This window comes from Pyxicephalus adspersus, chromosome 8, assembly GCF_032062135.1.
Source record: "Pyxicephalus adspersus chromosome 8, UCB_Pads_2.0, whole genome shotgun sequence".
In the NCBI taxonomy this organism is placed as follows: domain Eukaryota; kingdom Metazoa; phylum Chordata; class Amphibia; order Anura; family Pyxicephalidae; genus Pyxicephalus; species Pyxicephalus adspersus.
The window spans coordinates 19,196,719-19,214,491 of NC_092865.1; the positions used below are offsets into that span (position 1 = coordinate 19,196,719).

The 17,773-nt window shown below is 39.3% G+C and overlaps 1 protein-coding gene across 1 annotated transcript in view; it reads right to left on the minus strand.

Annotated features, from left to right (window-relative positions):
- The window catches only part of LRP8 (LDL receptor related protein 8), a 60,436-nt gene that overhangs the window by 16,942 nt on the left and 25,721 nt on the right, over positions 1-17,773 (minus strand). Inside the window, exons 2-9 of the mRNA XM_072419670.1 lie at positions 14,554-14,922; positions 12,883-13,005; positions 11,071-11,196; positions 8,467-8,586; positions 4,695-4,820; positions 3,477-3,648; positions 2,335-2,562; positions 795-913 (exon numbers count right to left, since the gene is read on the minus strand). Of these exons, the coding sequence (XP_072275771.1) occupies positions 795-913; positions 2,335-2,562; positions 3,477-3,648; positions 4,695-4,820; positions 8,467-8,586; positions 11,071-11,196; positions 12,883-13,005; positions 14,554-14,922 (1,383 nt within the window). The remainder of the gene's footprint in view (positions 1-794; positions 914-2,334; positions 2,563-3,476; positions 3,649-4,694; positions 4,821-8,466; positions 8,587-11,070; positions 11,197-12,882; positions 13,006-14,553; positions 14,923-17,773) is intronic.

Here is a 17,773-nt window from a genome sequence, read left to right on the forward strand (position 1 = left end):
CTCCTCCATTACAAGTAACCAAGGGGGCTGCATATCACTGCACAATAAAAGGGGTAACCAAAGTATATCAATCCTGGACAACCGCCTACAAATTTTGCTGCTCTGTTAGCCTGCATGCTGGGATTTGTAGCTCATTTACAACTGGGAGACATGAGAAAAGCAACTGTGGCAAAACTATAATCTTTAAGCTAGATAAAGTTCAGTTTACAAACTTCTTTTGGGATTATTGTGTCAAGTTTATAAAATCTCTTTCCTTAGGATATCAGCTGCTTGTAACACACAAATAGTAAGACACTAGAGTATCCTATAATATGCTGTTCCAATTTATTCCAACTGTTTTCTGCTTTTGTACATTTGATTGATTACACAACTTTTTCATGGATGGGTACTTACAATAGCTTTGTATTGTGCAAATATCTGTTTGTACCTGGGACATGCTATTCTGACCTTTATTAATAGAACGTAATCTCAGATTAAACCAACCATGCAGTTTATTTAGTGAAGTCGATCAAACTTGCAAAGTCTCCAGGCAGAATTATTCTTTTTTATTTTGTACTGGAATCACCAAAAATTCCATCTACGGATAGATACTGCGCACTCTTTATACAGAATACAATCTTTCCCTTTAGGCGCATATCATGAAAAGAAAGAATGAATATAGGACTGTTGGGAGTGAATCAACCATGTGCAAGTTGTATACTGTACAAGGTTTTATTATACATCACTTTACTTATGCATCAATTTAATTATGTATAACATGTCTTTTTAATAAATATTTTTATATATCCACTCACCTAATGTGATTCCATTGGGCCATTCAATATCATCAGACACCAATATCTGCCGATCACCCCCGTTCAACCCAGCCTTTTCTATTTTAGAAGGTTCCCCCCAGTCTGACCAGAACATAAACCTAAAACCGAAAAAAAGGTCACTAGTCTAAGTATATCGATATAAATATATATGTAAACAAAATTACACAAAAAAATCAGGGCAAAATTAAAAAAAGTACATGTTTATAACACATTCATTGTTTTATCACTTTAAAGACCTTGAAAGTACAGATAAGAAAACCAGCTGACCCCGTTATGCACTTTCTTGTAGAGGGATAACACAATCCTTAATGCGGACTGTAACTGCAAGGAATTGTGCCAGAACTGGATGTCTTTTGCTAAACAATCAAACCCTCCTCCTATGGCTATCATAGGGGGAATGTAGTTAGGGTCGTGGGAGGAGAATCCCTGCTCACTGGGAAGTCACTTGGCATGGAGAGTCTTTGGTTCACTCGATAGTGTAAAGAACAACTTTATATCTTCTCTAAGGTATTCAGCTTAACTTAAAACTAAAGATTCTTTACCTGTCCTAAAATGTCAAAATTTAATTAATAATTAATTATCACTAATGCAAATCTAAGCCAAAACTGGCTATTCTGAGAAATACACAGCACAAAAATCATCTCTTAATACCTTCAGTACCAAATTTAGAAATATTTACTCTGAGGATGAAAGCCTAAATTCTTTTTCTTTTTAACTTATATATAGCATGGGTGTTGTTATGTTCCTTTTGGTGAATGGGCTCCTGTTGGGTAGATTTCAACTTACTTCCTGTCCTAGTGACCAAAGAGGAAGTAAAGAAACATCACCCAGCAGGCCACAGCAGACAAATCTCACAACTTGCCTATTGTACCCTGTTGGAGACATTCTCCTGACAGAAAGAAAACAGAAATCACCTTCTTTTTTAAAATAGTAAAACAAAAATTGCAGCTGGCATATGGCCAATCAGCAAACATAAAAAGCTCCCCCACCACTATTACAGTTTAGTAAACTATTACACTTACACAAAAACACTTGCCAATACTTTTCTAAAGAGGAAATTTGAGGTAGCAGATTTAAGACTGGTATGATGAAAGATAATTAGTGTATAAGTTAAATTCTGTGTTTCGTCTGAGTGTCCCTTTAAAGAGGAACTAAATCCATGTGACCCACCCATCCATGTTCCAGTGCAGGGCACCTCCATATTTTTTCTCTTCCTGTTACAAAAGATTTTTTTTGTCCATTTGGTTGGTCATGCCCAGATGATATAACTCCAGTGCATTCATTCTGGCACATGCAAGGGAAGCCAGGACTGCTGGTTTTCCATGCCAACTAAAGCTGGCCCCTAAAGGGCCATCTCTTGTTCTATTCTTATTCTACAACAATGACCTGCCTGATCATGCAAACGTAAAAGTGCAACTGGAATGAACATACTAAAAAATGTGTACAGCAAGTTAATTTGTGTAATTTTCACTTAATCTCTGCAAACGTCTTAGCATTTCATGATCCAAACTCTACTAACCCTGATGTGGGGTCAACAGCAATAGCTCTGGGGTCTTGCAGGTTCTGCTCAAACAGGGTTTTACGTTTACAGCCGTCGGTGGTTGCCACGCTGATGGTCTTGTTGCCGGAGTCAGTCCAATAAATGTTCTTGTGAATCCAGTCCACTGCCAAGCCCTCCGGAGAGTGGAGGTGACTATTAATCAGAATGACATGCTCTGAGGGGTCCGCAGCTCGCTCCAGGGGTGCACTGAAATACAATAATAAATCACTAGTTTAATCAATATGTTAATTTGCTAGTTTAAAAAAAATAAAAATAGTAAATTATTTTTCTCAATTTCAAATGTTCAGTTTATTGGCTAGTTTATTCACTTAGTAAATAAAGTATATTAATAAATAAAAATAGTAATGAACTATTCACTAGTTCAATCATATAGTTTAGTTCAGTGGTCGCCAACCTTTTCGGTTCCGTGGACCACTAAAATCACCCGCTCCTGACCGTGCGACAGGTGTCATTGAAAGCGGGAGGACCCCCCCCAGAGTGACATCATCATGGCATAACCCCGCCCACTCTCCTACCGCTGACTGAAGCCAGCGATGGGAGAGTGGGCGGGTTATGTTCAGGGACACAGCCCGCCCACTTCCCCAAGCCTGGGAATTGCTCGGGGGACATGGTACGCAGCTCTGGCCAGTGCATACCCCCAGTGGGGTCCTTCTCCTGACCCCGTTCAGCGGTGTACCGGCCAGAGCCGCAGACCCCCAAAATTTTCTTGCAGACCACCAGTTGGCGACTGCTGGTTTAGTCAGCTGCTGGAAGTCTTGCAAATGAAATCCACTGTATGTGGCAACGTCCCCTTTCTATTTCAGTGACTGATCAGGAAGTGAGAGCCCACTATATTATCTTGTCTTAGTGACAGCTTGGCCAATCTTTGTTAATTTTTATTTTTATTGATGGTGGGGAAATGGTCCTGGAGAGTGACTAATTTGTAGACTTCCATTTGTATGGTATCACAGGGAAACAATACCTTCTATTTTGTGTTCTTTGATAAGACAGATGTGATAGAGAAATCATGACTTTTTACTTTTAGACTTAAACAACAAACATCAAAGAAAACTAAGAAGGGTAAATGAATGGGTAGTGGAACCATTCCCAACAGCTCTTACCTGTAAATCTTCCGGTGGAAGAGGTCACACCAATAAATCTTTTTGCTTATGACCTCTACATCCAAGGATACCACATTTTTTAACTGCGAGGCAAGGCGGGAATAATCTCTGCGTACCAAGTCAATCTGGCGTAGCTCATGGCGGTTGGTGAAGATAAGGTACGGACTCTGCCCTGTGGGAACAGAATACCTTGATCAGCGGATCACGAAACATCAGTAAACCACTTTGTTTTATATGATTATGATTTGTTAGTGTGTAGACTCCAGAAGTATTAAGTCAAGTTACATGAAAAACACACATAGTGTTTACTCAACTTGGCTTTAATCAAACACATATTACTTCATTTTTAGCCTGTGGGAAAAAAATTACTGTATGCACAATACATTGTTTCTTCATAATGTGCTATACTTTCCAAAAATGCCTACTTATGTTGCAATGTATTTTTTCATTTATTGAACACTTATCCAAAAAGAGTTTCTTCCAAGTTTTAGCACACTAGGCAGAGAATTGCCATTTGCTGGTGTATACCCCCTGAGCAAATTGCAAATCCAGAATTGCTTGGCCACAGCACAGACACAACTGTAAGTATGTTGCTCTTATCAAAATAAAATACTATTTTTTTATCCTTTGGTACTTCTCAGTGCAACACATCTTCTGCATCTTTGCAGCCACTACATTGCATTTCTCAGGTCAGGTTTTCAGATGGTGATAATAAATAATGCGCAGATATGTTTTATTCATGCTGTACTACCTTTCATGCAACCTATCTGCCCAATTTTTACTACTTCTACATTGCAGGTTATGTATTATGACCTGGAAGATATACACAATGGTATCCTGATGTATTGGGCTTTCTGTGTTCCAGTTTTGTAAAGAATGTAAAAAAAAAAAAAAAAAAAAAAGATCTCGCACAAGATGCTTAGCAATGGCAGCAATAGAGTTATGTAAACCAGAGAGCCAAAGCACTTTAAGATTTCCAAAAAGGGGTAATGTTCTACCTTTTACACCTTTCCTAGCAGTATGATGGATGTCTTTTTTCCCATTACTTATTATCAACAATTGGTATATTGAACTCCAGTCTTGCCTAGTTGTGGGTTGCTTCCAGGCCCTTTTTTGGTTATAGGGGAAGATGAATGAAAATGGTCATCTGTACATTAGAGGTTCTCTCCCGTGAAGATTCATAAAAAGAATCTGCACTGTGATAGCCAGAATACTCACCAGCAGCTTTGCAAATTTTGGACACGCTGTCCATCTGATATCCTTCATAACATTCACACTTATAGTCTCCCTTGTAGTTCACACAGATTTGACTGCAGGCATCGGGGTTTTCACATTCATCAATATCTAAAAAAAATAGAAATGTTGTAACCACGTATTACTATGACAGTGTACATTTAACAAGGCAGTACAAAAGACTATGATTTCACGATGGTTTGGAGTATTGTTTTCTAAATGATTGGTTGTAATTACTGAGATTTGGAGCAAGCTCCTTGTCCAATAAGTGAACGGTCACAGTCTCTTCCATATAACCCAGCTGTTGTTACCAATTATTTAGGGGTAAATAAGTAAGCAAACAGAAATAAAGATAGATTAGTACCTGTGTATTACAAAGTTGAAATACTTTTCTCCAAACCACTTGCCACAATGTTCATAATTGTATTCAATCTCAGACAATTTGATTTTTGACAGAGGGTAGTGGGCTGAACTAATGAAGTACAGCAAGCTTGGAATGAAGTACTGAGCAGCCAGGCTCTGGTCCCTGCATGTATTTAATTCCGATTTTTTTTCCTTTTTTATTTGGACTCTGGAACATTTTTAACACATGCAGTCTTTTGATTCTTTTAAATGTCTTTCGACATTCAGCACTGCATGGTGCCATAAATTCCAGTGTATACAGACATAACGCCTAATCATAAAACTTTCCTACACAGTCTTTTTCTCAAACACTTAAAGGGGACCGATCATCAAAATTTTTACGTTTCATAAAAGGGTACACAAGCTTTTTTCCTCTGGCTTTATCGCCACGACAGTAAAGACAGAATGGGAGTGTGAAGATTCCCGGGATACTCATGTCAAGCATTCCAGGAGGCTTTTGGCTGCTCCTTCTGAGCTTGCCCGATCTAGGGCATTCGCAGAAGAGGCTTTTTCTTGCAATGGGAAAAAATGGCAAGCTCACCCAAGCACAGTGAGGTTGGCACTCTTTTTTCCCCATTTACGGCAGGCTACTTCACCAGATCCCACGCCTGAGCAATGCTAGATTGGGTAATATAGCCAGAAAAAAAAAGAACATGGAGGAAGATGGCAGCGCTCAGTGCTTCCTTTGCGTCGGGAAGAAAGTGGATTACAGGACAATGCAGGACCCAAATGGGGACAGCGCTGGAGGGATCAGAGGCTATGTGGAAGTAAAGGGGAGTATAATATTTTAATATTGTTTAATTTTAGTTTAGTTTTGCTTCAACCTGAATGAATGTTTGCAGTGTCCATTAGTAGCAAAGGAACAGGTTCACTTTAATGACAACCCCATTATCTGTACATTACCTCCCCTTCCTCCCTTCATTCCTCTCCTTTGCCACTAGGAGTCCAAGGGGGTATCAAATAGGATCTACACAGGACTGAAGACTTGCACCCATGTGACAATGTCAGGCACTTGGGCAGCCAATCACCAGTGTTTTTATACAGGAGAAAAGGGAGACACGTGAATATTTTTTATTTGTTCTGGAGTGACAATTGTTGCCAGTAAGGGCTGACTGTAAACCTGTTTTGTTTTGTTCTTTATAAGAAAAGAGTATGGTCGCCTTAAATTTTACTTCTAAAAAATTACTTTAAGAGTTCTTGAAACTATTGCAATGTTTTAAATAAACTTTTGTTATTGATGTTTTGGTTACGTGGCTGGGGATGGATGGTCTAGTATTTAAAAAGATTCCTCCGCTCAATAAAACTAATATATATAATATTAATTAAAAAAAATTAATAAAAAAAAGCATACCCAAAAAGTTTTGGTTTGTGTTGCAATTTAAAGGGAAACTTTTTCTTAAAAAGCATTTAAGATAAATGTATTGCTGTGAATTCTAGCTACTTTATTATATGCACAATAGAAATATTCTTATGTCTACTCTGAAAAAAGAAAGCAGCAGTTTGGGAGATTATTTTTTTTTTACAGTTTTACGCCTCGTGCAGATCCAGCTTTCTAAATAGAACTATAAATCTTTTTACAGAAAGCTAACTGGCTTTACTTATTTACTGGACTAGGCAGATTATAAATCACATCTTTTCAAAGCTTTATTGAGGTTACTGGTTTACCAGGAGGAGGCAGTTCCCATTTAGTGCTTACAATAAATGCTGTAAATGAATTTAATGGTCTGCAGTAAATTTAACACATACAGGATAGAATAGGAATTTCCTAAACTTACATCAATTATCATTTATCTCCAGGCTAAAAGAGGGCTGCACTTCTCTGATCCTTCAATTGTCTTCTATTTCCATAACCTTTAATACTCAAAATTAATAACCACAAGTAACAAGAAACAAAACTATAAGTTGCCACCAGCAAATTTAATTAACCTTAATTTTCTTTTTATACAGACCCATTAGTGAAATGCAAGATCTGCTACTAATGTGCAGGCCTCCTCCTCCTAAAAACAAAATGTGAATATACTGTACATGCACAGAAAAGTTATAACTACAAAGGAAATTAAACCTCAACATGAGGGAGGTACTGCTATGTGATGAAAATGTTGCTTTTACTTATATGTTGGGATTCATTTTTAGTAAGTCCATAGTCATGTCACTAGCAGTCCCTCAAAGGAGCTCACAATCTAATGTCCCTACCTTAGTCATATGTCATAAGCACAGTCTTAGATCATTTTTGGGAGGGGGTAATTAACTTTACTGCATGTTTTTGAAATAATGTTTTTCCTTTTTTACAGGGATGAGAGGCCTGGTCATTACTGCAAGGTCTGCTTTAACATTGCACCAGCAGACAACATTCCCAATTTGTGTTTCTTTGCCTAATGTAAATGTTTACCATGAAAGACAAATATGTTACCCCAACTGCATGTCTAAACAATGCCAATCCCATAATAAATAGTAAACACACAATAGCAAGCTGTGGGACTTTTAAGGCTTTAAGAGACTTTTATAGTTAAATAGATAATTAACTATAAGCATAATGTATATAAAACCATCATTTATTAATACAAAATATAATAAAAACTTTTTATTTGACTTCGCTTTTTTATTAAACAGGATTACACATATTATATTGGTCTCCATGATTTAATTATTTTAGTTTAACGCATTTCGGGGAATTGTGTACCGCTTCATCAGGAACATAATTTATGAAACCTAAAGTAATTAAATCACGGAGACCACTACAATATGAATAATCATGTTTAAATAAAAAGCTATGTAAAAGAAAAAGTTTTACTTAAATTTTGTACAAATAAATGATGGGTTTCTATACATTATGTAGATATTTTAATATTATTATTATTATTATTATTATTATTAATAAACAGGATTTATATAGCGCCAACATATTACGCAGCGCTGTACATTAAGTAGGGGTTGCAAGTGACAGACTAATACAGACAGTGATACAGGAGGAGAGGACCCTGCCCCAAAGAGCTTACAATCTAGTAGGTGGGGGAATTTACACACAATAGGTGAGTGATGATTTTTATTTAATGCCTTAAAAGTCCCTCTGCTTGCTATTGTGCGTTTGATCTAAATGTTAAAAGAAACACCTAATTGGGACCATTCAGTAATTTAATGTGTATTATACTGTAACTTACATTAACTAAACATGATTAATTTTCCTTTGGCTTGAACTAATGCTCTGCAATACACTGTGCACCATTACTAATTGCTGCAATATTTTACTGAAAAAGCTACTGTTTCTGTGTGATAAGGAATACTGAAATATACGGTGCAGAGGAAGTTGAAATATTTTTCTGACATATAGATTTGCATATGAAACCTCCACCCTTACCTCCACAAGTCTTCTTGTCGATTAGTTTGTAGCCTGTTGGGCAATCACATTCATGTCCCATCTTCAAGTCCTTGCAGATGTGTGAACATCCTCCATTGTTGGTCAAGCATTCATTGACACCTAGAAGTAGAGCAGATTTCAAGTATAAGTAAAGGGTAAAACTTTACGATAGTAGTAAAATACATCTAATAGGTAGATAGCTCCTCTATATGCAGATTTTAACACTCCATACCACTCCACTGCAACAATGATTCTCACCCATGGTACAAAAGCTTACTTACTCCCTCATGGGTGAATGAAAAAATGACTGCTTGGGTTTAGCTTTTCTGGTGCCTGGTGGTTGGATGTTGAAAGAGAAGCAGGTTATTAATGAGGAATTATCCTTCTGCTCTCCCCTTCTATAACCTCGCTCCATGTACACAGTGGAAAGCTGAATGGCTCTACCAGTATGCATTCTGCTGTGCAGAAGATTATAAAGGTCTATAATATATTAATTCTGAATAATAATTCATTTTTTGATTTTTGCAATGAACAAACAACTGGATTAAATACAAAAAGAAAAATAATCCTCCTAACTGGTAAATGTATAGACTGCCACATCCCTGAAGACAAGATTTAAGTGGATGGATGTCTGACTTAGAAGCTAGTGTGAGCAGCAATGGGAACACCGATTGGTAAAAGCACTAGAGGTTCATGAATTAAGGTCTAATTAGACAAGTGCTGTTATTTCTTGAGGTGGACCGCTTTATGATTCCCTTTCCCATTGTTCCATGGCCAGATTAGAGAGTGCCTTTGGTGTGTCCTGTGGCTTGTAGGAGGGGGAGAGCATAATTAAATCTCCTGATGAAGCGGACTGGTTTTCTGCAAAACGCGTAGAGATAAATATACCAGCCAGAGTTCTCATTGGTCCTGAATTACACACCAGAAATGAAATGTATACCAAATTATGTATAATGTTTTTTGTTCCCACATTCTTTCAGATTGTTTTTTAACTAGATTGGGCTGGGTCTACACGGACTGTTTCCCCAGCGTTTAACCTGAGGCTTTAAAAGCCCATGTTTGAAATTCCCATGCATTCCCATAGGCTAATCTACACCAGGAGGCATGTTTTTCAGTGTTTTAGATAACACTCCTTGCAGCATCCTAAATATTAGAACGGGGGGTTATCGCAGGTACAGTACATAGCTCAAATATGGTGATTGCCAAGGCAGTTTGATAAACTCCCCATTCTGATCCTTGTCTCTATGACTTGTTGCATGCATCTCACTGTGGCTAACAGATACATAAAAAAATTAACAACATGTACATGAAACGTGAATGTACAGAATTGTGGTAAGGACATGGTAGATATAAAATTGGTTGAATAAAGGCAGCGTCTCCGATTGTTGAGATTCTATACAGGTATTGACCACAGAGTTTCATATATAAAGTGGCTGTGAAAAGACTCCTAGCTACAAATGATGTAGATTCTATGCCTTGTTGTAAACCACACATCTGCCCCTATTTTACATTTTGCTGATTGTTGGTTGTTTAAATACTAAACTAAGCAGAAAAAAACCCAATGTAGTCGATAAGATTGCATTCCATACCCCTATACATAATTTCTTATCTTATTTGACAGGAGAAAAAAAAAATCTCCCTCTTCTCTATGATCACTTTCATAAATAATGGCACAATGATACAGACAGACACAGAAAGAAAACCTCCCAAACCAGAATCTGGGTTAAAAAGTCAAGCTGGCAATAAGCTCATTTTACAATTTCTACGCATCCTGGGAGGCTCTTGGGGGGCTCCTTCCGCACATGCCCGAGCATCTCGGGCATGCAGAGAAGGAGCCTTTTCGTGAAAAGGGAAAAAAATGCAGATCTCATGCATGCGCAGTGAGATTGGCAAGTTTTTTTCCAACCTACGTCACCCGATCTCGCGCCTGGGTTGGGTGACATAGGAAGAAGAACCCAGGAGAAGAGGCGAAGATGGCAGCGCCTGGCACGCTGGCTCGGAGACAGATGCCGGGACAACGCGGGACCCGATGGAAGACACCTCCAGACCAATCGACTGCTCTGTAGGTTTAAAGGTAAGTTGATTTTTTTTTTTTCAGCGTTTTTCAGTTTACTTCCTCATTAAGCCCCTTACAGAGACGTTTGATAGATATCAGATTTCTGTCACTGGAAAAGATCTTTCATAATTGTTCCCAGTGATAGGAGAATGAGTGAGAAATGAAGAAAGGAGAAGGGATAAGGAGTGGAATTGCATAGCTCTCCTCTATAGGAAAGTACAGTAGTCCCAATCTGTTGTTCATCAATCCACCAGAGTGAAACTGTGATGAGCTTATCAGTCTTCTGCTTCTCTCTCACAGTTCAATCACAAGTTAGGGGGAGGGAGGTCTCCTGCCCTGCCAAACAGAGCTATGTATTATGATGGACAAATACACGGGTAAAACATCTGTGCTTTATGTATGTCCTATGTGTATTTTGCAGCTTTCCTGAAATACGGCATATAATATGTCATGCTTTACATGGTACAGTTAACTGTGGAGAATGATTTTGTTGTCATTAGGTTTGTTTTTAAAAATAGCTGACGAATAAAACCGAGTGCTTTACTTACCACATTCGTTTAGGGGTTCGTCGGACCAATCCCGACAGTCTTGGCGTGAATCACACACTTTACGGGCATCAATGCATTCTCCGCTCTTACACCGAAAGGTTCCCTCTGTGTCACAAGGAGATTCCGCTGGAATACATAAAACACAGTATAGGAGTTTTTAGAAATATTTTCCAGAACTAGAAAAGCAGTGATTGTTCACAAACTTTATATCTCCTACCCAAAATATTGAAAACATGTTCATATTTCTGCTCTGCATGGGGTAGTGTAATTTTTTCTTCTTTCCATATCATGAAGAATGCTGGCTAAACCAAATCTTGTGGGATGATAGGAGCGTAATCTTGCATGATTTGAGCTATTCAACATTCCCTGGGATGTACATTAAATAGGGGTTGCAAATGACAGACAAATGCAGACAGTGACTATGTACATAAAGAAAATTGGGGGTTTCTGTTGCATACTTAAAAACTTAATGGAAGCTTCCCACTACTACCAAAGTGCCTTTTTAAGACATACAGCCCATAGAAAACACAAAAGTAAGATCAAGGCTTGCTAGTGGCTTACCACAGCCTACTCATGTGGCTATATTAGACAATGGAGAGAGAGAAAAAGGGGAAGAAGCACAACAGGATATAAGCATCAACAGTCATGTGAAGGAGACATTCTGCTCAGTAATGTGTTGCCCCTCTTTTGAAATTGATGAGCTGGTAGCTAATGTTTTTTGTCCCCCCCAAAAATACCCTAAAGCTCAACTCCAGAATCTATTATGAATGCTGCAGCCAGACTTATCCATCCTTCCTACCACTCTTTTTCTGCTGCATCTCTTTGTAGTTCTCTTTATTGGCTTCCATTTCACCTTAGAATCAAATTCAAGCTCCTGTGCTTTGCCTTCAAATCCCTACACAGCTCTTGTCCCACCTACATTTCTGACCTGGTTGAAAAATACTCCCCCAGCCGCTCTCTTCAATGACCTACTAATGATTTCCTCACTCATAACCTCCTCACATGCATGGCTCATGACTCTCAAAGCTGCCTTAACTCTCTGGAATAGTCTTCCTCATCCTATTTAGCTTGCTCCTACTTTCTGCTCATTTAAAAGAGCACTCAAAAGCCATCTTTTCAATCTTGCCTGTCGTCTTTTGTCTCTTTAAACCCTCACTACTTACCACCACTACATATCTCCCCTCCTATTGTGTGCTACTTTCCCCACCTCCTAGATTGTAAGCTCTTCGGAGCAGGGTCTTCTCCTCTTCCTGTGTCACTGTCTGTATCTGTCATTTGCATACATTCAGTGGACATTCAGTATCATCCAGTCCTTTCCTCTTTAGCCTTACTGTCACTGGCCTGCCCCTTTTATTCATTAGATTGCAGTTCTTTCAATCATGGAGACATGTTGGAACTACTAAAGCTGTCTGTTTAGGACATTATGTACAGCACTTTGCAGGCCTCTCTCACAAGCCATGATTCAACCGCATTGCAGAGACTTGGTGATGATGCCACTAGATGTGGTATGCAATGAATATGGAAAGGTTTCGGTTAAGAATTTACATAAAATGTTAATAGTGTAGAAACCAAGGAATGCAAAAAATAAACAGATTAAACTTCAGCTTCAATATGCAAAGTTTTACAGGGAAATCTGTCACACCACTGTATAAACTCTAGTCTGCATTCTGTACAGTGCTCTCTCCAGCACCTTTTAGCTGGGTGCACCACCTGGCACATTTCAGTAATCGCCTGGCTGTGTTTGTCCTTTTACTGAAAAGTCTGGGAAGAACACTGATTTCATATATTTTACATGCAACTTAAAGGACTCACCAGTTCTGCATCCCGCCTCATCGCTGCCATCCAAACAGTCACTTAGCCCATTACACTGATACATGCCGTGGACACAGGAACCATCACCACACTGGAATTCATCAGGACGACACGTCACAACAGCTGCAGAAACCACATTAAAGGCTATTATTCATCTATAACAAAGGGGAATACTTGGTCGCAATGCCAGGATACCCACATCATCCCACATGTCCAGTTACAATAAAAAAAAGTTTCTAGCTATAAAAGTACCTACAACTTTGATTGTTTTTGCCAGAATGGTGTATAAATATTTAGCAATTTGGACAGGCACAGCAAAAGGATATGCATAGCATGTAAACACTGGATCTTTCCTATGTAGACAACCCTTTTATAAAAAGTAAACATTTTTTTTTAAATTCTTTAATATAAGGAAAGAGCCTTTTCTTGAGCAAAAAATGCCAATCTCAAGCATGCGCAGTGAGATCAGCACTATCCCTCCCAACCCCCACCCCATCTAAATCACCCAATCTCGTGCCTGCGCGGTGCGAGATCCGGTGATATACAAAGAAGGAGGATTCTGCGACAACGTGGGACCTGACTGAGGAAACCCCCAGATGGACGACAGATCTGTGGGATTAAAGGTGAGTGTGATTTTTTTATTTTTAGTTCCTCTTTAAAAGGCATTGGTGTTTGCATTTATTATTTGATTTTAAAAAGTCATTTTAAAAATGCATTAGGGTTGTTCATCCTGCGTGCTTTGCAGCACAGTCAGCATTTTTTTCTTTTTTTGGTTGACTAAATTCTGCTAAATTAAAAAATTGTCAATGAAGGAAAAGCCATAGAACAAATTAAATGCACAGCCGAAGCAAATACACGGTCAGTTTTATCTAACAAGCATTCAATTCTGTTGGGCATACTGTACAATCAGGCAGGCAACATGAATTTGAAGCCTTCTTTTCGGACAACAGATGGGCAATATGATAATACTGACTCCGTTTTCTAAAAAGAAGGTGTAACACAAAAAGTTTGTCACACAGTAATACAAAATAGCATTTCTGCTTGCTTGGCTGCACAGTAGGGTATAGAAGTATATTAAAAAACAGGCTAACAGAATCAAAATCCTTCAGTGAGTTAAAAGGGAAGTAAACCCATAAATGACCCAAAACAAAAAATAAATACACTTACCTTTAATCCTGCAGAGCAGTCGATCCAGAGGTCTCTTTCATCAGGTCCCGCGTCGTGCCGGCATTTGTCTTCGGGCCGGCACGCTAGGCGCTGCCATCTCCTCTCTGTTGTTCTTCCTACGTCACCTGACGCAGGCATGAGATCGGGTGACGTAGATGGGAAAAAACTTGCAATTCTCACAGCTAATGCGTGGGATCGGCAATTTCTTTCCTTTTTGGCGAAAGGGCTCCTTCTGTGCATGCCTGAGAAGCTCAAGCATGCGCAGAAGCAGCAGCCAAGAGCCTCCTGGGATGCGTGACGTAGGTATTTCCGGGGGGCTCTGCGCTCCCATTCATTCTCGATCTCCATGCAATTGTCAGAATTTTTACCTTACATAAAAGGGTTGTCTAGGTACGCTTTAAAACTTCACATATATGTAGTTCTGCTTTATTTTCTTGGACCTTTTAACCAACAAATATACTCTGCTACACACAACCAGCTTCTAAGATTTTACACTGTACTTACGACAATCTTTCTCATCAGATTTGTCCTTACAGTCCTCGTCTCCATCACATCTCCAGTTCAGGTGAATACATTTGCCGTTGCCACAGCGAAACTCTTGCGCTCCGCACTGCGTCACCGCCTGAGGCTGGCTTTTCAGGCCGCAGCGATCCTCAGATTCGTCTGACTGATCTGCACAGTCAGCCTGTCCATCGCACAGCCATTTATCGGGAATGCAGATCCCTTTCCCACATCGGAATTGCCCCGCTTTACAAGTGATGATAGAGCAATCTTCTTCATCACTGTTGTCACCGCAATTATCCACGCCGTCACACACAAAGCTGGTAGCGACACACAACTTATTGCTGCATTGATATTCACCGCGGGGGCAACCTGCACAGGAAGCATACAGATCGATCAGTACTGGTTATATATAATACTGAACACATTCTGTAATTGGCAAGCTATGTAATAGTCTGTACTACATAATATGCTGGTGCTACATAATACATCCTGTAATAAAAATATTAAAATTAGCACATATTCCTTCTTTGGTTTTCTGACACCTTTTTCAGTATGTTTGTATTTTAGAGAACCTCTTAACATAAGTGGTCACATCAAGGTATTTGTTTTAAACCTTATTTTAATGTATATTTTTACATGTAAATGAAGGTGGTTTAAGTGCTGGACAGTTAAACATTTCAACAATTTCAACTTATCACAAGGCCTCTAATGATAACAGTCCTGCATTTAGGTTTCTGCATCTGAACATCTGTTAGTATCAGTATCATGAGCTCGTTCCATGTTAAGCTGCGTACACACTTCCAATTTTTGTCGTTGGAAAGGATCTTTCACGATCCTTTCCAACGACAAGGGAGTGCACGATGCATGAACGGTGCTGTACATACAGCACCGTTCATGCTCTATGGAGAGGGGAGGGGGAGAGCGACGGAGCGGCACCCTGCTGCGCGCTCTCCCCTTCCCTTTCATTAGGATCGGCTGTCGTCCATCGTCCGTGGATCCGGCAGGTCGGTCGTCCGGACGATGGACGACACCGACTGTACACACGGCAGATTTTCGCCCGATAATTGGCCGATGCCGATTATCGGGCGATAAAAATCTGACGTGTGTACGTAGCTTAAGATTTGTTAATTAAAGTAAACAGGAAAATTAGTAATAAGAATAGATAGATGGGGAAACCCCCAAAGCTCCAAAATGAAGAGCAGCAGAGTCAGGAAATATGCCCGAGAGGACTTTCTGTTGGATCTTTTATTAGAAAATCCTTTATAAAATGAGTTTACAGTAAAAATGTGATAACTCAGGGTGATGAGTTGAAGTTTGGCGATATAAATGTTTATTTAGTATTCTTATTTTATTTTTACAGGGTCGAGTAGCAAAATTTTATATTCTTGTAAAGATTTTGCTTAAGCTCACCAGGCTCTAAGGCAATCGCCCAGAGCCCCAACTTCTCTAGGGCCCTAGTTAAAGAATAGCATGGACATTGTCTTTGTGCCTATAAACCTTTCCTTTAAGGGCTTCCATCAACAAAGGCTAAAACATAGTAGGTAATCTGCTTCCATTTAGTGTTACAGCTTGACAAAATCAAACCATTTGCAAAATATGAGCAAGGCCATGGGCTTAAAAAACCTCCCAAACCCCTACTGGTCCCCTTGTAACTCAAGAAACCCCCTAGCAACCTCTGGAAGTACCCCAGGGGCTAGGTATGTCTTAATCACCCCTGTCCCCCTGACCCCTGTCCTATTCCACTGTTGGCAACCAAACTGGCCATATTATGCATTATTAATATTATTATTACACAGTACTTATAAACTGACCACATATTTTGCAGCTCTTTGCAAAGTCCATAGTCATGTCACTAACTGTCCCTCAAAGGGGCTCACAATCTAATGTCCCTACCATAGTAATATATCATTACCACCACAATCTATGGGCAATTGACAGAACTTTTGTGTTTTTTGGGGTGGAAGTAACTGGAGTACCTGAAGGAAACACACGCAAACACGGTTAGAACCTGCAAACTCCATGTAGATAGTGTCCTGGCCCAGATTTGAACCTGGGACCTAGCACTGCAAAGGCCAGAGTGCTAACCACTGAGACACCATACTGTTCTCATGTAAATATAAAGGCTATAAAAACATACCAACTCAAGATAAAGGCATAAAACAAATATAGTTTTTAATGCACCTTTAGGACAACATTTCTAAATTTTGGTGGGATATAGACCCTATGTTACCCATTCACCTTAGTAACCTTAGGCCTCACAACTGTTCAGCTAATCCTGATGTACCCCGTGTATCATTCCGATCACACACGTTCCGGTTATTCCCACAGAATTCTTGATGCCGTCCCGACTAACACCAATTATTTTACACCCTGAAATGTCTTTATTCATAGATAAAACTGCATAGTCTGTATCTCAAGGAAGGAACATTCTAATTAAAAGCCATCATTTATCACTGTTCTGGAATGTCAAGGTTAGTGAGCAGATGGGAACAATTCTTCACAAGAAAAACACCAAAGTCTATAAAATCCAGAGACAAAAGATGAACTCGGTTTTTGTACTGAATATGACAAAGGACTTATAAGACAGAAATACATAAGCATTAGACAGTTACATTCGTTTGTGGTATACAGTCTGCGGTTTTATAAACGAGAACAATGTTCTTGCTTAATGATTTTCTACTGTGCTCACATTTACGTGGGTGTAAAGATATCTAAGAGCATTTCTATAGTTTTCAAAGATACAATTGCATTGGGAACCAAGGTAATCCATATTGACCATACTAGGATCCAAGTTACACATTCGCAAATTCCTTCTGCAATAATCCCTCCTCCCTGCCTGGTTGCTTGGGGTGTCTGTCAAAAAAGCGGAGTTGCGCATGTGTAGCTTCAGCTTTGGTTGCCAGAATACTCGACAATCCCGGCTTCCCCTGCAAATGCTGGGAATGAATATTACATCATCCTGGCATGGTCAATAAAGATGGGCAAAGGTCATCTCCAGGAAGAGAACAAGATGTCAGTGCCCTGCAAGGGAATAGGGCCAGATGAGTATGGTGGTTTTAAATTAGGAACACTTGAACCAAAAAATATTTTTCTAACAGCTTCCAGCAGAACCGGGACACTTCCACCTGTGAGTTAGCACAGCCCTGCAACTGGTAATATGTTGGGGCAAAATGAAAAGCACTGCAATGTACTAACCCAAAATATAACTCTAAATGACAAA